We start from the raw sequence: 21133 nt of genomic DNA on the forward strand, positions 1-21133 counted from the left end.
TAATTTAATGTTACAGCAACAAAGAAGGCATAAGAGCAAGTATTCGGAAAGGGCCTTTATTGTACTCCGCATGGTCCAGCAAAACCCAAATGTGAGTTATACGCGTATGTAGAAAGGACTTAATCACATTCTAAGAATACCCACACTTTCGGTCTTCTAATATTTTATCCTCAGTTTTCAGAGGAAGATATTTACACTTCAGTACGCGGATACTATTTCGACATCCAACGAATCAGGCAGTCTCAGCGGAAAAGGGAAAGTGGCTCTACTCTAAGCGCTTTTTCTGTGTCAGAATTCGGCTGCCGCGGCAGTCGCAGTCAAATATTTACTGCATAAATTTCACAGGCGATTGCGGTGCCCCGCGGACATTATATACACGGCGCCGTCCTCAAGGAATTGGAGGTTTACACTGCGGGGGAGCCGCTGGGCGGCATCGGTCTGGAGAGAGAACCGGGGAGAAAGAAAGCGGCCGCAAAAATGAAAGGTTATAAAGGGAGAAAAATTGTGCCAAATTGAGTCTGCATAGGCAACAAGGTGGAACCGCACAGGAGAACATACAAATGGCTGCCATTTAAATAATGCACAAATTCAAATTGAATCTCCTTTAATTCCTCGATATAAGAGGAAGAGGAAGAAAGAAAATCACTCGGTAGCAAAGAATGGAAGGCTATTTTCCTGCGCCCTTGGCTCCGACAGAAAGTTCTTTTCTTGTGCCGTTCTTTATGCTTTTCGTCGAATCTTATCTTCTTTTATTTCCTTTTGTGGCGGAGTATTCATCGGGGGGCGGCAAATAAAGCACGAAAGAAAGGAATCCGTATAAGATATTCATATTTCCATTGTGATTACTTCTTTTAATGCTTCCAGTCGGTATCTTGTTAATCTTATGTACAATGAGCGAGTGATAAAAGGAACCTCCGTGGGCGTTTTGCTTCGGAGTCGCGTTACTTCGTACTGTCGAGAACCGAAAATATTTCAGTACGGTTTCTTAATAATTTAAGTAGATATACGTTATCAGTCAATCCGTAAGGACCACAAAGAGTATGCTGGAGGGCACTTAGTGGTAAAATCGCTGGTTCCACTGACGTGAGGTGCGTGGGTGTATTTTTTCACTAATGATGCTCATATCAATAATTTAATTCCTACATCTGTACATTGGGTATTTAGCGTGAAGTGACATGTTTTTCGAATAGCTACTGAATGAACAGGTTCGGAAATTCAGAAGCAACACTTTACGTGCCGTATGAAACATATCTTGTAGAATACCACGCCATTCGGAAAAGAGTTTCAAGTGATGTGTAATGTGCTTTCTTTTCACTCTTTTCTAGTCCTCATACGTTTATATAGCATGTTGCATGTGAAATGCACCTTAAAAAGTAGAGTATTGGAAATATAAGGATGCACTATTTCAGGCCTTTTAAGGTATATACTCTATCTCATTTATGCGTTGCAATAGGCTTAGAGGCTTGTTATCCAAAAGTAAATGTCAGGTGAAAGCTGTATTTGTTTGTTGCAGGAGAGTGTGACATAAGAGTGATGAATTTTCGGTTACTTACTCATGTAGCAAGTAACGGGAGATGTTAAGAGGGTATGAGTTTTGGATTTATCTAAATACCTGGTCAAAAGTTGCCTCTCGTGGAAGTGGCCACACTTCAGATAAAAATTCTCGTACATAGAAAATGAGAAAAAGAAATGTCGTGGACACTCAATCGGATAACTGTAAGAGACTGAACCGGCAGCGATTCCATTGTACAGCCATTCCGCATTTCCGCTGAACTTAGTGCGGGTACCCAGGAAAAACTTTAATCGGAAAGCCAGACGGAATTTAAGCCACTAATAAGACTAAAGCGCTAGCCCAGTCGGTGGATGTGGGATGTGCTTTTCGTCCACTGCCATACTAAATCGCTGGTTTCTTTCTTTCTTTTTCTTTTAAGTATTTAATGTCATGCTGTTCGCTTGAATGTCTTCCCATTTGTTCGACGTTTCGAAAACGCAGACACCTTAAGAGACCGTTCACCTCTAATTGTAGGACTCGAATCGAAATAATGACATTATTTTGTTAGCAGTATGTTAGAAAAGCGTCATTCCTCCTGTAGGATGAAATGCGGCAGTGTAAAGACTAATTTTGATTGAAACGTATTAGAAACATAGTATGTTAGTTGTAAACTGAAACAGGAAATTGACACGTTACCGCGCTGGCGTATTAGTGAAACATTTTTGGCTCTCAATATTTATCCAGTCAATGCTCCATATAACAGAATAAAGATGCTAGTGCAGTTCATGTGAATCAGGCTCATCACCGGAAATGATCGTTGGAGCCGCATAATCATAAATGGGATACGTTCTCATGTATAGGAGTTATCCGGCAGGTACGTGACCTATGTATTGTCTATGCAAACGTTAACTGTACTCCAGTCTCCACTTGATAACCCATTTCTAGTGAACGGATTTCCCAAATTGACGTGGTCTCCAGTTTCATCTGTGGAGATAACCGTGTTCTCGCTGTAAGAACGAGATTAGTGCGTAATTGCGATAATTCATGTTATTATTAGTCTTATCTCGGAGATCGCTGCGCTTACCTCCAGAGAGATTGCGTTTCTGCGATAATGCTCGAGAGCGAGAGAAGAAACAAGCATGTCTGCGGAGCAAGACGTTATCGAATCAAAGATGCTGAATTACAGTCCCAAACTACACAAGGAAGGTTGAATACGGCGTTAGAAAGAACTGTTGTGGCGCAACGTTGAAGCAACACGCCGAGAGTTACCTCATAAACGGAAGTACCCCCGCGTTAATGTGTGTCAATCTTGTAAAATAAGGAAAATATCAGATAAGAAACAGATTCGGCATTTATTCTATGTGTAGGAGGCAAGTGGCATACTTTATGAAATGGTACCACCGACAAATCTGTAGGGAACTCCACATGTTCTCGTTGCTCAGTTGTTTCCGAATTACAACTGTCTATCCGAAACCCTCACGAACGGGGACAGTCAGAGCAAATTTAAAAAAATGTTATATTTTATTTGGAACTTCATTTGTGGAACCAGGATCGTGTTTTTCTAATTCTAATAGCTTTTGCAGACGTTATTTAAGAATTAAGAGATCAACCCCTATTAACGGCTCATCATTCCTACACTGATTCAAATAATTTGCTATTTTAATTACATTATATACTGACGAGCTTTAAATGAATGGATAACTACTTGTAGCTTGAAAAAATACTGCGAATGTTACAATGAAAAGAACTGTATAGCAGCAGTGGTGCCACATCCACACTTAAGTAACTAAAGATAATGTATTGACAAATACATAAAATGCTAAAATGAATAGATAATCCACAGAGTATTTCTGCATATGGGATGAAGACGGAAATTTGCAAACAATGTCCGATACTAACCGATAGTTTCCCCTTGCAGTACCACAGAAAGCACTGAAAACAGAAAATTTGTTATCCGCTCTGCAGTGTGTCCATTGTCCAAGAAAAATCAAGACACCTGCATATGGTTTGTAGACCTGGAAAAAGCGTTCGGCAGTGTAAAATTGTGCAAGATGTTCGAAATTCTGAGAAAAATAGGAGTAAGCTTTAGAGAGAAGCGGGTAATATACAATATGTACAAGAGCCAAGAGGGAATCATGAGAGTGGACGACCAAGAACGAAGTGCTGAGATTAAAAAGGGTGTGAGACACGGATGTAGACTTTCGCTCCTACTGTTCAGTCTGTGCAACGAAGAAGCAACGATCGAAATAAAAGAAAGGTTCAGGTGTGGAATTAAAATTCAGGGTGAAAGGATATCGATGATATGATTTGCTGATGACATCGCTATCATGAGTGAAAGTGGAAAAGATTTACATGATCTGCTAAACTGAATGAACAGTCTAATGAGTACAGAATACGGAGTAAGAGTAAATCGGTGAAAGACGAAAGTAACGAGAAGTAGCAGAAATGAGAACAGCGAGAAACTTTACATCAGGATTGATGGTAACGATGTAGATGAAGTTAAGGAAGTCTGCTACCTAGGGACTAAAATAACCAATGACGGACAGAGCAAGAAGGACATAAAAAGTAGATTAGCACTGACAAAAAGGACATTCGTGCCCAAGAGAAATCAAACAGTATCAGGCCTAATGCTTAATTTGAGGAAGAAATTTCTGAGAATGTACGTTTAGAGCAGAGCATTGTGTGGTAGTGAAACAAAAAAAAGCGTGAGTTTCAGTTGTTTGAATATGAACTGAATATTGTACAAGGCACTGTGGGAAAACCGGAACAGAAGAGAATCGAAGGATTTGAGATGTGGTGCTAGAAGAATGTTGAGAATTAGGTGAACTGATAAGGTAAGGAATGAAGAGGTTATACGCAGAATCGAAGAAGAAATGAGTATGTGGAAAACACTGACAAGGACAACGGACAGGATGATAGGACATGTGTTAAGACATCAGGGAATGACTTCCTTGGTAGTAGACGGAGCTGTAGAGAGCAAAAACTGTAGAGGAAGACAAAGACTGGAATACATCCAGCAGATAACAGAGGACGTAGGTTACAAATGTTACTCTAAGATGAAGAGCCTGGCACAGGGGAGAATTCGTGGGGGGATGCATCAAACTAGTCAGAATACTGATGACTCAAAAAACATTTAAAAGGTGAACTGTTTATTATTTCAAAAGTAATCGCCATACCTGTTAACAAACTGTGAAGCGAGACCACCATTTATTTTATGGAAAAATGTTTTTTGCAGTTGCCTATGGAGCCATAATTATGCACAGGCGCGAATCTCTTCGTCCGAAGCAAATCGACGACCATGTATGTTTTTCTTCATAAATTTAAATATATGGAAATTGCATAAGGATAGATCGGGACTGTCTGGAGGATGTGTAAGGGCTTCCCAGGGAAGCTTCTACAGCGTAGTCGAAAGAACCTTTGCAAAATGTGCGAGGGCGTTTTGTTGGCGTGTTATTTCGACTACACTTGAGAAGTTCCGCTGGGACGTTCTCACATATCTTCCATACAGACCACATCTCACCGCATGCGATTTCCATATTTTTGGAGCCCTGAAGAAAGATATTTGTGGAACTCGATTTGCTTTGGACGAAGAGGTGCACGCATGGGTAGAGTCACGATTCTGTAGGCAACCGCAAACATTTTCCCTTGAAAGTACTGACGGTCTTGTCTCACAGTTTGATAAAAGTATTAACAGTCACGGCGATTGCTTTTGAAACAATTGTTTGCGTATTGTTTTCTCTATCTGTCTCGTTTTCATCTGACTACCTCTTGTAAATCATTTGTCGCTTTAAAAATATCAGTTAATTATTGACAGTCTCATTCTCAATTAGGTCCGAAACTTTGTTTCAGGGCTAATGGTCCCACAAAGTTTGGAAACCAATGGCCCACTATCACTTGGTAAGGATTCCAGGCGGACAAATAGTATCACAAACTGCGACATCGTCGCGAAAAAACAGTGACCCGTAAATGTAATAACTTTCCTTAAATTTACGTCTATGGTCACATACCTTTTGTTAACAGATTACCGGTTTCGGTCTTTAATGGCCATCATCAGATCTGTTGTAAAACATTTTTATACATCAGAACTTTGTTTTTTATGCAACAGATCTGATGATGGTCATTAAAGACCGAAACCGGTAATCTGTTAACAAAAAGCTTGTGAGCGTAGACGTAAATTTAAGGAAACTTAGGGCAAATAATACTTGAGAATTAGACGAATGAGAGGCAACGTCAGCATGTGACTTTTAGCACAAACGGCCATTATCTGTGGAGGAGATGAACGGACGTAGGACAAGCAGAGATGTTAAGAGGTGCCCACGTCTTAAGGTGCAACGCCGATCGGGGCAGAGCAGCTTGCGAGACACAGGGTACAGCCGAGCACAGCAGTGAGATGGGAGACGAAGGAAGCAAAGAGGCTAAAAGGAGCTCCGGCCCCCACCAGCCGTCCGCGGCGTTATAATTCCCAAGGCCGAATCATTCATCAGCGGTCGAGGAGTGGCTTAGGAAAGTCGGTCGCCGCGCGGCGGACCAATCGCCTGTCTCGCTGGCGCTCCGCTTATTATTCCGGCAAGAAAGGCGCGCCCACCTCACAATACTTTCTTATTAACAGTATTTTTCCCAACCCTCGAAAAGAATACTATATGATCCAATTTAATTTTTTTCCCTCTCTTCCCCCCCATCCTCCCCCCCCCCCCCTTTTCCAAGCAGCCGGCGCTTTGGGCGGCAAAAACCTGCGGGGGTAAATATGATTACAGCCCCTCTGCTTCTGTGTGCGGGAATTACGTGCTATTATAAACACGGGCCCCGTGCGCTGTTGCTCGAACCGCACCGACGTCCAAAACATAATGCGGCGGACTTTTGGACTGATGCGTGAGAATGAATGCGGCCACGGTGCACAATGAGCGAGGTCCCGCTGCCAGAATTTCTGGGGCCGGAATTAGGGGACTGGTGTCGGTCGGCAATTAGAGACGCCTCCGGCATCATTCTTTGATCGCGTTTCGGGGCGGGTGTTATAGCTGCCGCCGACCCAGTCGGTCACATCAAGCGCTCGTGTTTGGCTGCAGTAATGAGGTTGCGCCTCCGGCAAACGCCTTGGTTCAGTTCGTTGAGCACAGCCTTCTCTTCACCGCAGATAATTACTAATGAGAATTAAAAGCGAAATTTCTTCTCCATTTCAAGAGCCTTAGCAGTAGCTTAATCTGTTGTTACAACGACTGGTGAAAAGTCGTGGGAAGTCTTTGCGGTACATTTGGCTGCACACTGCTCCAGCACAAATGAATTCCTAACATCTCACATTCAAATCGGCGGTGATGTGACAGTGAACCGCCGATCACCCCATACGGTTTTGCGGAGATGTGGTGGCGTTCTTTCATCAGACTCTGTGCGGCGGGGCAAACATCGTCTCTAAGAAATCGAAGATGCGCCCTAGGCGTTGTTGACATCGAACGCTGAATTCGTGTATAATTCCCGATACGGTTCGAGTCACTCGTCGTACACCGACTGTCATAACATGTTCACGGTTGGTTAACTTGCAACTGTGCTCTCATGTTAACCTCACAGCTACCTGTAGCAGACAGTCCAGATGCCGCGTAAAAAATTCGCCCATAAACCGCATCTAACCGCAACATTCCGGCATCCAACTCTACGCATCTTCATCTTTTCATTCAATTCTGGCCACTCACTTTCTAATATTCTTTTATATATTAAAGTCTTTATTTCTGTAACGCTAGTTTTTAATTTGTAGGCGCGTGTCGTGTCACCTTATATGTCAGAGGTATCTTCAATGGGCTATGGTTACGTTTCTCAAATGGTTCAAATGGCTCTGAGCACTATGGGACTTAACATCTGAGGTCATCAGTCTCCTATAACTTAGAACCACTTAGACCTAACTAACCTCAAGACATCAGACACATCCATGCCCGAGGCATGATTCGAACCTGCGACTGTAGTGGTCGCGCGGTTCCATATTGTAGGGCCTAGAACCGCTCGGTCACTCCGGCCGGCTTACGTTTTTCATATCCTGACCATTTCCTCGTTCCCTCTCATGTTGTCATAGGTGAACAGAACCACTTCCATTCTACACACACGTGCGTCTAAATTAGGGTTTTCTTGTGACGTGTGTACTATGTGATGTGAAACACTTCACTGGTGATCTGAGAACCACGTCGGACTGACAACATGATAAGTGTGATGATTTCTGCTGGTAGGACTGTTTGATGGCATGTTCCACCTCAATCCCCAGTCTAGAGTTTCCCATTACAAAGTACACGCATAACAATGTGAGTAAAACAAGAAAACCAAAATTCCGACCCGAATATGTGCCGAAGTTCCTTAAGTGAAGTAGAAGTGCGTCTTTTAGCCAATGGCCAACTCAGAGGAAACAAAGAGATCATCAGGACAGGCGAAAAAATAACTAAAATGAATTGTATGCTCCTTAAACGTAAAAGGCGTAACGTCTCCGGGAATGAAATGGTAATATTATCCCAAGAAAAAAATTTGTTATTGTAATTTTTCGTACATCTAGGAAAAATCATAAAGTGTTCTTTGTGTCTCAGGAGAACACAAATCTCTAGGCTTCCTTTTTTAAAAATTTGTTTCTATCTGACGTGAGCAGTAAAATGTAACATCGTGAACTTAACAAATGCAGAAAATTGGTGTATTATTACAGTAATGTCCCCAGACCGTGGTCTATTGGAGTCCGCCACGAGTGTGGCAAGCCTCTGTAATGACAAAAGACTGAGTGAACTCATTGTTGGCATTTGAGAGATGTCATGCGACATCCACAGAAAATTACAATAGAAACACTGGGAAGAAACAGACAAAAATAAAAAGAGAAAGATAAGTGGTCAGCATCATTCTCTCTAGATCACAGGACCCCGGATTCGGCTCCCGGCAGGGTCGGTGATGTTTTCGCTTGTGAACTGAGTGTTTGAGTTGTCAAAATCATTTCATGTCATCGTCATCATCGACGCGCACATTATAGAAGTGGCAACAATATGAAGACTTGTAGCAGGTGGCCGAGCAAACCGTTATGGGTCTATGGGTCTCCCTGCCGAGCATTCTGGAGGACGACGGTTCAGACCCGCGTCCGCCCATCCAGATGTAGATTTTACTTGATTTCCCTAAATCGCTTCAGGCAAATGCCGGGATGGCTCCTTAGAAAGGGCGTGGCTAAACTGCCTTCCCCATCTTCCCTAATCCGATGCGACCAAGGACCCAACTGTTTAGTCCCTTCCTCCCAAATCAACCAACCAACCAACCAACGATCATTACTACATTATCAACGAGTCAACTCATACAATTACCAGTGTGCAGCATTTTCTGTGGATCTGGAATGATCACATAGGCGCAGTCGTCTAGTTGGCATAATTAGGCTTGTCGGTGCGATAGGGGGAAAATTCACTCTAGGAAGAAGATCGCTTAGAAACTTGCGCCTGTCATTCCTAGAATACTGCATTGTGTGGGGCCATACCAAGTAGAATTAACAGGGAATACTCAGATTATACAAAGAAGGACAGCACGAATGATTACTTATGTGATTGAGTGTTGGGTGTCACGGAAAGGTGAAAAGTTTGAACTGAGAGACGCTTGAATATAGGCGTCGACAGCCGGCCGGGTTGGCCGAGCGGTTATAGGCGCTCCAGTCTGGAACTGCGCGACCGTTGCTTCGAATCCTGCCTCGGGCATGGATTTGTGTGATGTCCTTAGGTTAGTTAGGTTTAAGTAGTTCTAAGTTCTAGGGGCATGATGACCTCAGATGTTAAGTCCTGTAGTTCTCAGAGCCATTTGAACCATAGGCGCCGCGCGGGATTAGCCGAGCGGTCTTAGGCGCTGCAGTCATGGACTGTGCGGATGATCCCGGCGGAGGTTCGAGTCCTCCCTCGAGCATGGGTGTGTGTGTTTGTCCTTAGGATAATTTAGGTTAAATAGTGTGTAAGCTTAGGGACTGATGACCTCAGCAGTTAAGTCCCATAAGATTTCACACACATTTTGAGCCTTTTTTGAACCACTGGCGTCGACTATCCTACAGAAACCTACTTACAAATTTTCGAGAGCCAGTGAGTATGAAGTTAAAAATCTAGTGGACAGTACTGGAGAATTACAGCAAGCACTGGAACTCAGCACGTGTTAGCAGAGTATGCTTGCAGATCAGGAAAAATTCCTAGCGTGTTTAGTTCAGGAAAAGAGATGTCAATTCAAATTCCGATAGTGGTGTATTAATGCATTTTCTTCCCGAACATTAGGAGTACTTAATAGGTAGCTCTAAACTAGTTACTGCACATAACTAAATTGAAGTTATCGAGGAAAAAGACATTTGTTTCTCGGTAGAATCATTATAGGAGAAATGCGCCCTACGTTGTATACTTTTCAGAATCGGAGGGTAATTTTTTTCTAGTTTTAGTTCCTGCAAACCATCATGACAGGGAATGACGGCGCGTTTGATACGAAGAAGGGAAGGCAGAGTTAAGAGTTACAGAGCACAACTTTTTTGCAATGGAAAGGAAATCCGAAGTTAAGCCACATCAGCGCTTTCATCGAAGAAAAAAAAGTTGTATCAGCTTTATAAACAAGTACTGTGGGCAATGGAGATTACTTTGAAGGTAAATAAATTTGTGTTTTTTGTTTGTTCTGTTGCATTAGCTTTATGATAATAATAGTCGAACATTTTAGGCTCAGCTTGTAGAACGGAGGTTGGGGTGGCAGTGGGGAATGAGTGATGACGTACTTGTGAAACAAAGTGGCTTTTCGCCTGCACTGTATTTGGAAAGACGCCGCAGACAAATGGTTATCCCTCCCGGGAGCACCGTGCCTTTGGTGTGCAAAGCTATGAGAAGAGGCACGGAGAAGTGGGGGCGGAGCGGGGTTGGGAGGGGGAGGTGGTGGTACCCCGCTGAGCGTGTGTGGTCCAGGCGGAGCGGCGCGTTACACGGCCAGCGCGGCGGCGCAGAAAAACCCGACACAATGCGGTGCTCGCGGCCGCGTGAAATTGTGCCGTTGTTTCCGAAGCGGCAGGGACGCCCTCCCAGATGGAGACCGCTACCGGCGCCGGGGGCTGCCCTCCCGCCCCCACCTCGTTGTGTGGGCGGCCGCAGCGCAGGCGCTCCCATCGACATCTTTCTGTAGGCTCTTCTGCCGCATCCACAACAGATGCGTTCCGTGTTGCAGATCGTTACACCCGTCACTACCAGTCGCTGCGCTGGTCCGTACCGGCTGAGTGATGGATCCTGGGGTTACTTAAAGGTGAAGACAGTGATTCCCGCCGGCGCTGTACGCTTTTCTTCTTCTTTCTTCAAGTTCTAAGCATCTGCCTACATCTCTTTGGGCAGGCGGATCCTGTGCACTACGGAGAGCGACAAATGTGTGCGAGAATTTTAATTCATCTGTCTCGCGTGTGTTTGAATCGGCTGACCATGACATTCACAACAATTTTGTGACTAAGTTGAGGAGAATGCAGACTCTTACACTGCTCTCGTCCCATACCGCAAACTGAAAGGAAATGAAAGAAAAACAAACACTTAACCGGAAGAAAATTGTGGAATGAAAAAAGTGACGAATTGGACAAATTTCACGTTCTGTAGAGTGTTGCGTACAGAGTTTAGACGTTTTTGTTTCCTTAGAAATATATTATAGTTGAAGGTTGTTATGTGTTTACTTTTCTTTTACACTTTTTCGTCCTCCTGCTGTCAGCTATAATAGTTAAAGAAAAGAACATTTAAATTTTTGTAACTTTTCTCTTTAACATTGTTAGACTTCTACAATCTGGCTTACTCACATGGGCAGAAGTCAAGATGAAATCAGAGGGCTGCTGCTAGTTGTAGTTTGAGCACAGGCGTCAAGTGTCACCTCTATGCAAGTTGCTGAAAAATGATGTTGAGGCGGGGAAGATACGCGGTTCATAAGACCTCGTAACATGGTCAACCGTATGTGTTACCGGAACGCTTACAAATGAAATAAACAAACCATTTCACATTATACGTGAAATCTTGACGTGTATGTCCACCGATGTACGTGTGACAAAATATATGTTGATTCATACGAATGCCAAAACGAAAACGTTGTTGCCTGGAAGGCAATGATTTTTTAATTTTTTTTTTAATTGTGTAGTCCGTTTCCGCCTCATATTGCAGTCTGTAAGTGTAGTTACAGCTTCTTGCCGGCCGAGCGTTTGTAGGCGCTTCAGTCTGGAACCGCGCGATCGCTACGGTCGCAGGTTCGAATCCTGCCTCGGGCATGGGTGTGTGTGATGTCCTTAGGTTAGTTAGGTTTAAGTAGTTCTAAGTTCTAGGGGACTGATGACCTGAGATGTTAAATCCCATAGTGCTCAGAGCCATTTGAACCATTTTTGAACTTCTTATCCTGCCGATTTTTACGAATTTTCCCGAATATTTCAAACATCTTTAGCCATCTTGGATATTCGGGAATCCAGCCGGATGTTCGCGTCGTTCTCGCACCATATTTCAACAGCGTGCCTCGCTGTCTTCTTCAGGTGCTACGTGAGACTGGTCGATCGAGTACTGGAAAGCATGAAGAATTACATCTTTAGCCATTTTACGCTGTCAAACTCGTTTTTTAGGTACATAAAAAACTGTAAAAGTGTTCATAATAACTGGAAAAGAACCTGTCATCAGAACAGTGGAGATTAACTGAAGCTTTCGATACCACCTCGTTAACTCTCACCCAGACCGTCATCTTTCAACCTGACTTAGACTTTGTGCTACGCTGGAGGTCAGTATGGCGCCACATCTAACATTTTGTTTTGTGTTTTAGAAAGATATCGACATTACGTGTTTACGTCTGACATTACTTGTTTACGTCTCCAGATTGCCAGTGGTAGCTAGGTGCCGTCCGGCGGTGCTACAACATAGCACTTCTCTCCCGCCCCCTTCCGCCCTCTCCACCACCACACCATCCCCCTAGGATAGCTAGGGAGCTTTCGACTCGTGGCCGTGAAATACTGCAACGAGCGGGCGGCGCGGCGTCGACGTCCGCGCGGTGCGGGCTGAATAGCGCACGGCGGCTAGCGGAGGGACGCCTGAGTGATTGAGCGCGGGCAGGCCGGCCTATTGGCCGATAGCATATTGGTAATTATCGCACACGGTGATTACAAAACATATTACCCGGCATCCTTTGTCCCGAGGGCGGCCCCCTGCCGATGTGAAACTTAAGGGGGGCTCGTCCCGAGCCCCGGGGGGCCGCGATCATATTGTTCCCTGCTGCCGGCCGGCGAGCACAGGTAGGCACGCAACTGCGTCTGCCCAGTGCGTCGCCGTCTGCTGCCCCCTCACGCACCCCGGCCGCCCGCACTATTGTGCCTCTCTCTCAGACGCACCCTCCCACGCCCCACGGCTAGGCCGCGATGTACTCGCAAATGTTTCTTCCTTTGACCTCCTTCGTCAGTTCCTTCCCTCTACCTCTCATATCGTCAGCTACCGCTGACACGTGTGTTGCAAACTCAGCAACCATTTCACGCCGTTATTCTGCATCTACATCTATATTCACACTCCGCAAGCCACCCAACGGAGGGCACTTTACGTGCCACTGTCATTACCTCCCTTTTCTGTTGCCCGCATCTCGTGGTCGTGCGGTCGCGTTATCACTTCCCGCGCCCGGGTTCCCGGGTTCGATTACCGGCGGGGTCAGGGATTTTCTCTGCCTCGTGGTGGCTGGGTGTTGTATGTTGTCCTTAGGTTAGTTAGGTTTAAGTAGTTCTAAGTTCTAGGAGACTGATGACCATAGATGTTAAGTCCTATAGTGCTCAGAGCCATTTGAACCATTTGAACCACCACCAGGATTGTAACTGACGTACTTCGGACTCGAGCGTCACAGTGTAAGGGGTCTGGGAGATGTGTTGTTTTCTACCGGATTTGTCGATACCAAATCAAATGAGGGAGGTTGTAAATGTTTTCTTATATTTTTGTCAGCATATATCATGATATGTGTGTGCGAAAAGTCTGAAATCTACTGCTATTCAATGCCGCTTTTCGTTTTTTTTTTCCTTTCATCTTAAGAGACAAGTGACTCATTACATTTTTGATTTTCACCAACTGTTCTGTTGCCAGAAATATCTTTCTTTTGTCGAGTCGGTATTCGTGACGTCGGAATGAGCTGCCTCAGACCAATGTGCCATTAGTACTGCGGCGTTCTTGTCGATGGCACAAAATTGCACTGTTTATCTACCCAGTGTTTGACACGTTTATGCGGCGACCAGTTGCGCTGGAACAACAGGACGTTTTAAATCTGTATGTAAATTAACTGCAAACAAGTGATCGGATATCTAGCATGTTTATGTAACACGGATTTACAACACAGTGCCGCCAATCTGCTCGTCCGTCCGGAGAGAGGTGCTACGCTACACATGCGACCAATTTGCGCGCCGCCTGGCAAATATTTTTCGGAGCCGTACATTCGCACAACGTTAACAAAACACCGGACCGGGAGATATATAATACCCCTTGTGCTCATTACGACATCTTAATGAGCATCCGTTTAGCCACATGAATAACTCAACTACACTGATTTTCATTCCTGCCAGAGACAAGCTCAAAAAAATAGCCTCTCGCAAATCTCTGACGCCAGGAAAAAAGTAGCGTATTATATAGCGGTAAGTATAAATGGTTGCTAGCTTATAAGAAAGTAAACAACGCAAGCTTACTTATAAGTTTATGCATATCGCTAGATACTTTGTACAGTTTAGTCAAAATAAAACTTGTGCGGATAATATGTTCTGCACCTTAAGGTAGGCAACTGGATAACTCACATAAGTTGGGTTGCCTATCTTAAAAGATGCAGGAAATGTTATCTCGACCAGTTTTATTTTGATTATCCTGCATAAATGTGACGACTCGATTTACAGGTAGCTTAAATGTTGCTAGATGTTTTTTGCTGTGCACTGAAGTGACGTCACAGCAAATAGATAACAGTATATACTTAGCTTACCACAGCCGTTTATCTGATTCTCTCACATAGCCTTTCTTAGATCAGTTCCCTCCATGAAAGAAGTAGCTACGGTAATCTAAAGCAAAAACTTTTCGCCACTGTTACATTTTGCAAAACTGGAATATCAGCTTTCTCTAATGAAGGATTTGGTCTCACAGGAAATTTTTACTTGTTTTACCCTACAGTCACACTTTTATCAACATACTATCGGTTTCGTTACGAAGTACCGTGGCTGGACCATCTCCTGTCGCGTATTGTAATGAGACACCTACTTGAGTTAGCAGGTTTGACGACTGTGCGCCATAGGACATCTTGATTGATTGTGGTACTTGATGTGCTGATTTTGAGGATCGCTGTTATAACTGACATTATTGAGTTACACGTGATTTTGTTTCAGGCGCTTTTCGTTATATTTCGACTGAACTTCCCACATTTTTCTACAATATAACGATTAACGTGACAGACACCTCATAAAAAAGTGGCGAAACTGACCCAAACACTGATACAAACGATTTAGCGACAGATTTCTTGACCAAATCACGTAGTGTACAGGCCGTGACGGGTTAAGGTGCCTAGAAGCACAGTGTACTTGCGGGTTCTGGCCCAGATCGCATTAATAGCTCACTCCTAGAACCTAGTAACAACGAGGACCGACGGTGGCTGCACGACGCGATGTCTTTCCGAGGTCCCCCCCCCCCCCCCCCCCCCCCACGCCACTTCGGTGGCGGAAATCTACAGTTCATCTCTAATATTTCATGTCATCGCTAAACTCTCTTCAGTTTAAACAAGTAACTGCTTACTTACCTTACTTAAAACTTTCCTTTTCCATTCATGATTTTTCTTTGCAATTCATTATTATTACTTCAATTTTTATTGCTGAAACCAATATTTGTTAGGAACAAGAAACAATTTATGTTAGCACATGAAAATTGTAAGTTCTATGACCATTATTTAAAAATGTAGACAACAGCTCTGTAAAAAAGCAATAAATAAAACAGAAAGAAATGAAATATAGTATTCACGACGTCTTTAATTTCCATTCAGAATGCTTGTAATAGTTCACACAAACAGAACAATATTTTCTCCGTTGTACCTTATCTTCCTCCACCCCCTCCTCTTTTTTCTTCTTCTTCGGCATTCGTCATACTACCCTCTCCGCTCCCCCACCTTCTTCTCTTTCCTCCACTAGTAGGTTCAAATGGCTCTGAGCACTATGCGACTTAACTTCTGAGGTCATCAGTCCCCTAGAACTTAGAACTAATTAAACCTAACTAACCTAAAGACATCACACACATCCATGCCCGAGGCTCCACCAGTAGGGTGTGCTTACAGAAAGAAATGTAAACTATGCTATATGCTCTTCACCTGTGCAGCCCAGGTTACTGATACTGCTTAGCGAAATCTTATATTATGCGTGACGTATGCTCGCAGTGATTTTATTACCTAGAAATTTTGAACAACATAAAAACAAAGGAACTGGGAGTAATGATTCTGATTTGCGTACTATGTTGCAATTCGGCAAATATTTAATGTTACGGTCGAACGTGGAAGTTACTTATTTCTTGTGTCTGCTATTCGAACGGCAGCGGAGCCGTATTTCTGAAGACCTGCAAAGTTTATCTGCACTAGTTTCTCTTTTAACGATCGAACATTTCGCTTAAGGCTCTAATTTCCAGCAGTTAGTATGCAAATGTCCTTCGCAGCAGTTCTGTTTCAAATAAAACTTCGGCATTTCCATCAAGTGCGATCGTAACTGCGTTTACCTCATCTGAGATAAACAACTGCAAGGAAACGGACGCGAAACACGACTTTCTCTTCCGTGAGGTATATTTATGGGCCGAGGCGGCCTGTGTGTAGTTACTGAGGCGGTAATCTGGTCTTTGACAAGCATTATCCGTAAGAGAAAAAAAAATTAACCGTATCAACGAAATACTGTGTGCCGAGTAAGCTGACGTTTTGTTTTGACTGTAGACTCGTACAAAAGAAGAGCGGACGGAATTCAAAACATGAAACGACGGGAAGTGCACGGTAAATGCCGCGGTGATAACATTTCATACGGCAACTAGCAGTTTGTTTCCTATCCATCTTCAGTTGAGGCAGTGTTCCGACTGTTATTACGAACCTGTCAACAGAACGCTAAATTTGCGGTTACGTTCCATTTTCAAGAGTGTTTACCAATATAGTTACTTTAGGTGAGAGGTAATTTTCCATTTCAGGCCTGTCCATTTGCTTGGGAACAGTTGTTACGCTGAATTAGGTACTGAAGAATAATGTCGAGTCTGTTCCCCACTAATTCTGTGCACGTTCTTTCCCGCATTTACCACTACAGTCTATTAACATTTCGTGCAATTATACGGTGGCATGCATAGGTGACAGGATTCGTAAGGAAACCGGTTCACTTTGTCCCCTGGCTGCATAACAACTGTTTGCGGATGAAGAGAGGTTGTCAACTAAAAGAGGAAGTTTCGATACACACACATCTTTTTACAGTCTTTTTCCTGCTGTATTCTGTACTGCGTTGGTCGCTTTATAACGTAATTAATCTTGATGCCATGTAACTCCATCCCCAGGTATCTATCTCAAATACTCTGTTCATAGGCAGTTTTGCCTAAGTATTTGACTGTACCGAGCTTTCTAGATTCTTGTAAGCATTCGGAAGTTTTCTCCAATCGTCGGTCTTCTGGTTTCTTAGATGCGGCCCACCTCGAATCCCTCTTCTGTGCCATCGTCTTAAACTCAGAGTGGTCTTTCACCCTACGTCCTCACTTATTTGTTGGATGTGTTCCAATACATGTCTTTCCTTTACGTTTTTACCTCCTACGACCTCCCCTCGTACTATGGAAGTTATTCCCCGATACCTTAACACATGTTCTAACACGCAGTCCCGTCTTCTTGACGGTGTTTCCCATATAATCTTCTCTTCGCCAATTCTGTAGAGAACCTCCTCATTCCTGGAAAATACTTGTGCTTTGTGAACTGGGGCGGGTGCTTGAGTAAATCAAAATCGACGCATTGTCAGCTGGACACGTAATGAAGATTACAGACCAAAGGAATATCTGTTTCATACAATAAAATTATCAGCGGCTGGCAAGGTCTACAGTTAAGCCATTTGCAGTGGACCATGCTACATCGCAAACTTTTTTTCGTATATTCTTGATATTCCATTAACCTGTTAAGATTTTAAAATTATTCTCTCTCCTAGTCTTTGAAGAAAGAATAATGTTTTATTGTAAGGGCGCTGAACGAATATCATGTTGCAGAGTACTTTGCAGAGTACACTGACCCTTAAATCATCGTCTGTGAATCCTGTCCAAACATATTTTTCTATAGCGCTGCATGTAGAGAGGCATTAGCCGGCCGTTGTGGCTGAGCGGTTCTAGGCGCTTCAGCCCGGAACCGCGCTGCTGCTACGGTCGCAGGTTCGAATCCTTCCTCGGGCATGGATGTGTGTGATGTCCTTAGGTTAGTTAGGTTTAGGTTGTTCTAAGTCTAGGGGACTGATGACCTCAGATGCAAGTCCCATAGTGCTCAGAGCCATTTGAACAGAAGCATTAGAAGGTAGCCGGCCACTTGTCGTCAGTGTGTGTAGCGACTGCGGCTAATAGTGTCGTGTTTTGTGTGTTTGCCGGCAGTGCTGTACCAGAAGCGGCTGAAGAAGGAGCGCAAGGCGCGCCGGCGGCTCCAGGAACAGCTGGAACTGGAGATGAAGCGGCGGGCGCAGCTGGAGGAGGCTCTCAAGGCGAGCGGCGCCGCGCCGGACACGCTGCGGGTGCTCAGCACCTCGTCGCTGCAGTCCGCCAAGCCAGGCAAGTCTCTCACCTAACTTTCTTTGCTCCCTGCTCAATAGTCGCAGTTTTCACGTCAACTCCTTTATTGTTTTGCTAACTGAATTCCCGGCGTTTCCGGGTATGCTGAATATGATTTTATTCCATCTTCCATTTATCCATCTTCTGCTTCTCCTGCCCCTCTACTCCCCACTTCTCTCTGTCCAGATACTCCTTGTCCTTCTCTCTCCATCTTCTCCTCCCCCTACTCACTATCCATCCCCTGCTACCCCTCTCTCTGTCTGTCTGCTTGTTTCCCCTCTCTATCTGCTTCTCCCCATACCTCACATTCTATCACTTCTCCCCTCACCCTCCCTCCCTCAATCCATTAGCACCTTCCCCCTCTGTCCATCTCATCCTCCCCTCTCTAGCTCCATCTCAAACTTTAACTGCTGCTCTTCCCTGTTAGTACATCTCCTCCCTCTGTCTCTCTCTATCCATCTGTTCCTCCCCTTCTCCATCTCCTCCTCCCCCTCCTCAACACCTTCCCTTCTGTCCCATCTCTCTATCTCCTCCAACCACTGCCTCTGTCTATCTCTGCTTCTTTCCTTTCTCTGTCCGTCTTCCCTTCCTCCTTCTCTCTCCGCTCCTCTTCCCTTTCTCTGTCCATTTCTCCCCTCTCTTTCTGCCCATCTTCTTCTCCCCGCCTGTCCGCCCCTATCCTCCTTCCCCTCTCTCTCTGCCCATTCATTCTCTCCTCTCTCTCTCTCTCCACATTATTACGACACCGAAATAGAAGGTTATTGGTTCTCTCCCTGACAGTATTTATTTCCACATAGTTAATAATGTATATGTCAGGGGTGGCTAAAATTGCTCCATTCGTTTAGGAGGAGATTTTTACCCACGAAGTTGCTAACGTAATCGCTTGTCTAATATATTCCACACATATTTAAAATATTTCACCCTCATTTGAGACGTCTTGCCACGATTGGGGCTGCTACCCCCGTCGGAGGTTCGAGTCCTCCCTCTGGCATGTGTGTGTGTGTTGTCCTTGGCGTAAATTAGTTTAAGCTAGATTAAGTAATGTGTAAGCCTAGGGACCGATGGGCTCTGCAGTTTGGTCCCATAGGAACTTACCACAAATTTCGAAAAATTTTCTTATATGTAGGCCTGTTTCGCCTGTACCTCCAGTGAACTTAGCCCTGGAATTTCGTTTTCAGTACTTCCTCATTAGTTACGTGATCTGCTCATCTGATCTTCAGCATTCATCCTGTTTGTACGTTAGCAAAAATTAAAGAAAAGACTTTCTTTGCATTTCAGTTTTAATAACTTTGTATCTTTGCTTTACATCGACTATCGTACTCCAGTGCGGTTTCGGCAGGACATTGGCTTTACAGACTTCCAGCGCACTTGCTCTTAATAGTAAAGGCTTACTCAGTAAACATTACAGACATAAACGTAACCAGCCATGGATAGGAATTTAAAGTTTTCCTAGCTTTGACTAATTCTCCTCTATTTTCGTGTACCTCCATAGGCACCTAGAGTCAGACACCTCTCCGCCAGCAGCGGCATCCCCACCCGGTATCACTGTAAACAGCGGCCATTCCTCCACCGAGGCCGTTAACCAAGTACGTGGCGCAGGCGCGTTCGCTTCCACGGCTCGTGCGTGACGTATCGGACACATTTAGCAGGCCCAGCCGGACGTCAGCGGTTTCTTGCCTTGCGCGATTCGTCGCGCCGGCCGCCAAAGCTGTTTCGGCGAGAACGCTAAGATGCTTACGGTTATTTCGATTATACTGCCGGCGAAGAATTATCTCCCTACAACTTGATAATTAACGCAAACTTAGTTCGCTTCGAAATCCCGTCATTTTATGCGCCGCCCCTTCGGCCGTCGTGGCTTATGTACCACTCCCCCCTCCCCTTCTCCTCCCCCCCCCCCACCATCCTAGTTTGCTTTCCGCTCCTTCCACCCCAGCTGTACTTAGCAACCCATTCGCTTCATCAACGCTCTTAAAACATTAATTCTGTTTTAATTTAGCCGAAGCAAGTCTGCTAAGAATTTCATCTCCGTGTAACCGAAGCAATTAGTTGGCGAGCAGTCGGCTTGATTCTATCGCTCTTATTATTCCCGACGGCGGACGCCTCCCCGGCGATATATATTTTTCGCGATCCCCCTCCCCGCCCCATGGACCCGGCTCTGATCCGACTCCTCCATCTCCGGTTTTTAGCAAACACAAACAAAAGTGCCTGCTAAAACAAATGAAGCGCTAATACCGGCGGCCGCTCTGCTGAATGCGACGTCCCGGGCCAGCCGACACCAGCCAGCTACTTTGCGCTGCTAATCCCGCCATTGCTTCTCGATACACGGAGCAGTTCTAATACCCCGGCACCGCCGGCGCGCGCTATTCTCTCCGTGTCTCGGTGGGCCATACAAATTAGCAGAAAAACTGCCTTCCCGTCTCCCCCCCTTTTTTTGTTTATAACCAGTTCTCTTCTCCGCCGCCGACGTTAACGCGCCGAGCTGGCGAAACAACGGGCGGATTAATTTTTCAACTTGCAAGGAGTTTCGCTGCAATCTTAAGCGGACGTAATTAAAAGCGACTGGTGGGCGGTGTTTTGCGCTAATACCGACTCCGCAAACCATCGCCAACCACCCACTTACTGCCTGTAAAGCCACCGTCCCAAGCCCCTCTGAGGCACTGATACTAGTGAAGCGTGCGCCATGTCCAAGTTTGCCTAGCAAGCCTGACGTGTTAGGAGCTTCAAATTTCGTTTCCCGTCACCGATTTCATTTCCAAGCACAAAGTTACACCGCAAGCAGTACGCTGACAAGCCTGCGACTCTGTTGTGTTGGTTAGGCGTGGTACTTAGTTTCGTAATTACTCTGTTCCGCGAGTTTCAAAAGGACTTCTGCTGAGACACATGTAGCGGAAATTTCCCG

The 21133-nt window shown here is 44.8% G+C and overlaps 1 protein-coding gene across 8 annotated transcripts in view; it reads left to right on the forward strand.

Moving 5' to 3' along the window:
• LOC126279103 (dachshund homolog 1-like) overlaps nt 1-21133 on the forward strand; it is an 854344-nt gene that overhangs the window by 755342 nt on the left and 77869 nt on the right. For all 8 annotated transcript variants that reach the window (XM_049979575.1, XM_049979579.1, XM_049979577.1 and 5 more), the window contains one exon: nt 18061-18234. In XM_049979575.1, the coding sequence (XP_049835532.1) occupies nt 18061-18234 (174 nt within the window). The remainder of the gene's footprint in view (nt 1-18060; nt 18235-21133) is intronic.

The sequence above is a fragment of the Schistocerca gregaria genome, chromosome 6, assembly GCF_023897955.1.
Source record: "Schistocerca gregaria isolate iqSchGreg1 chromosome 6, iqSchGreg1.2, whole genome shotgun sequence".
Lineage (NCBI taxonomy): Eukaryota > Metazoa > Arthropoda > Insecta > Orthoptera > Acrididae > Schistocerca > Schistocerca gregaria.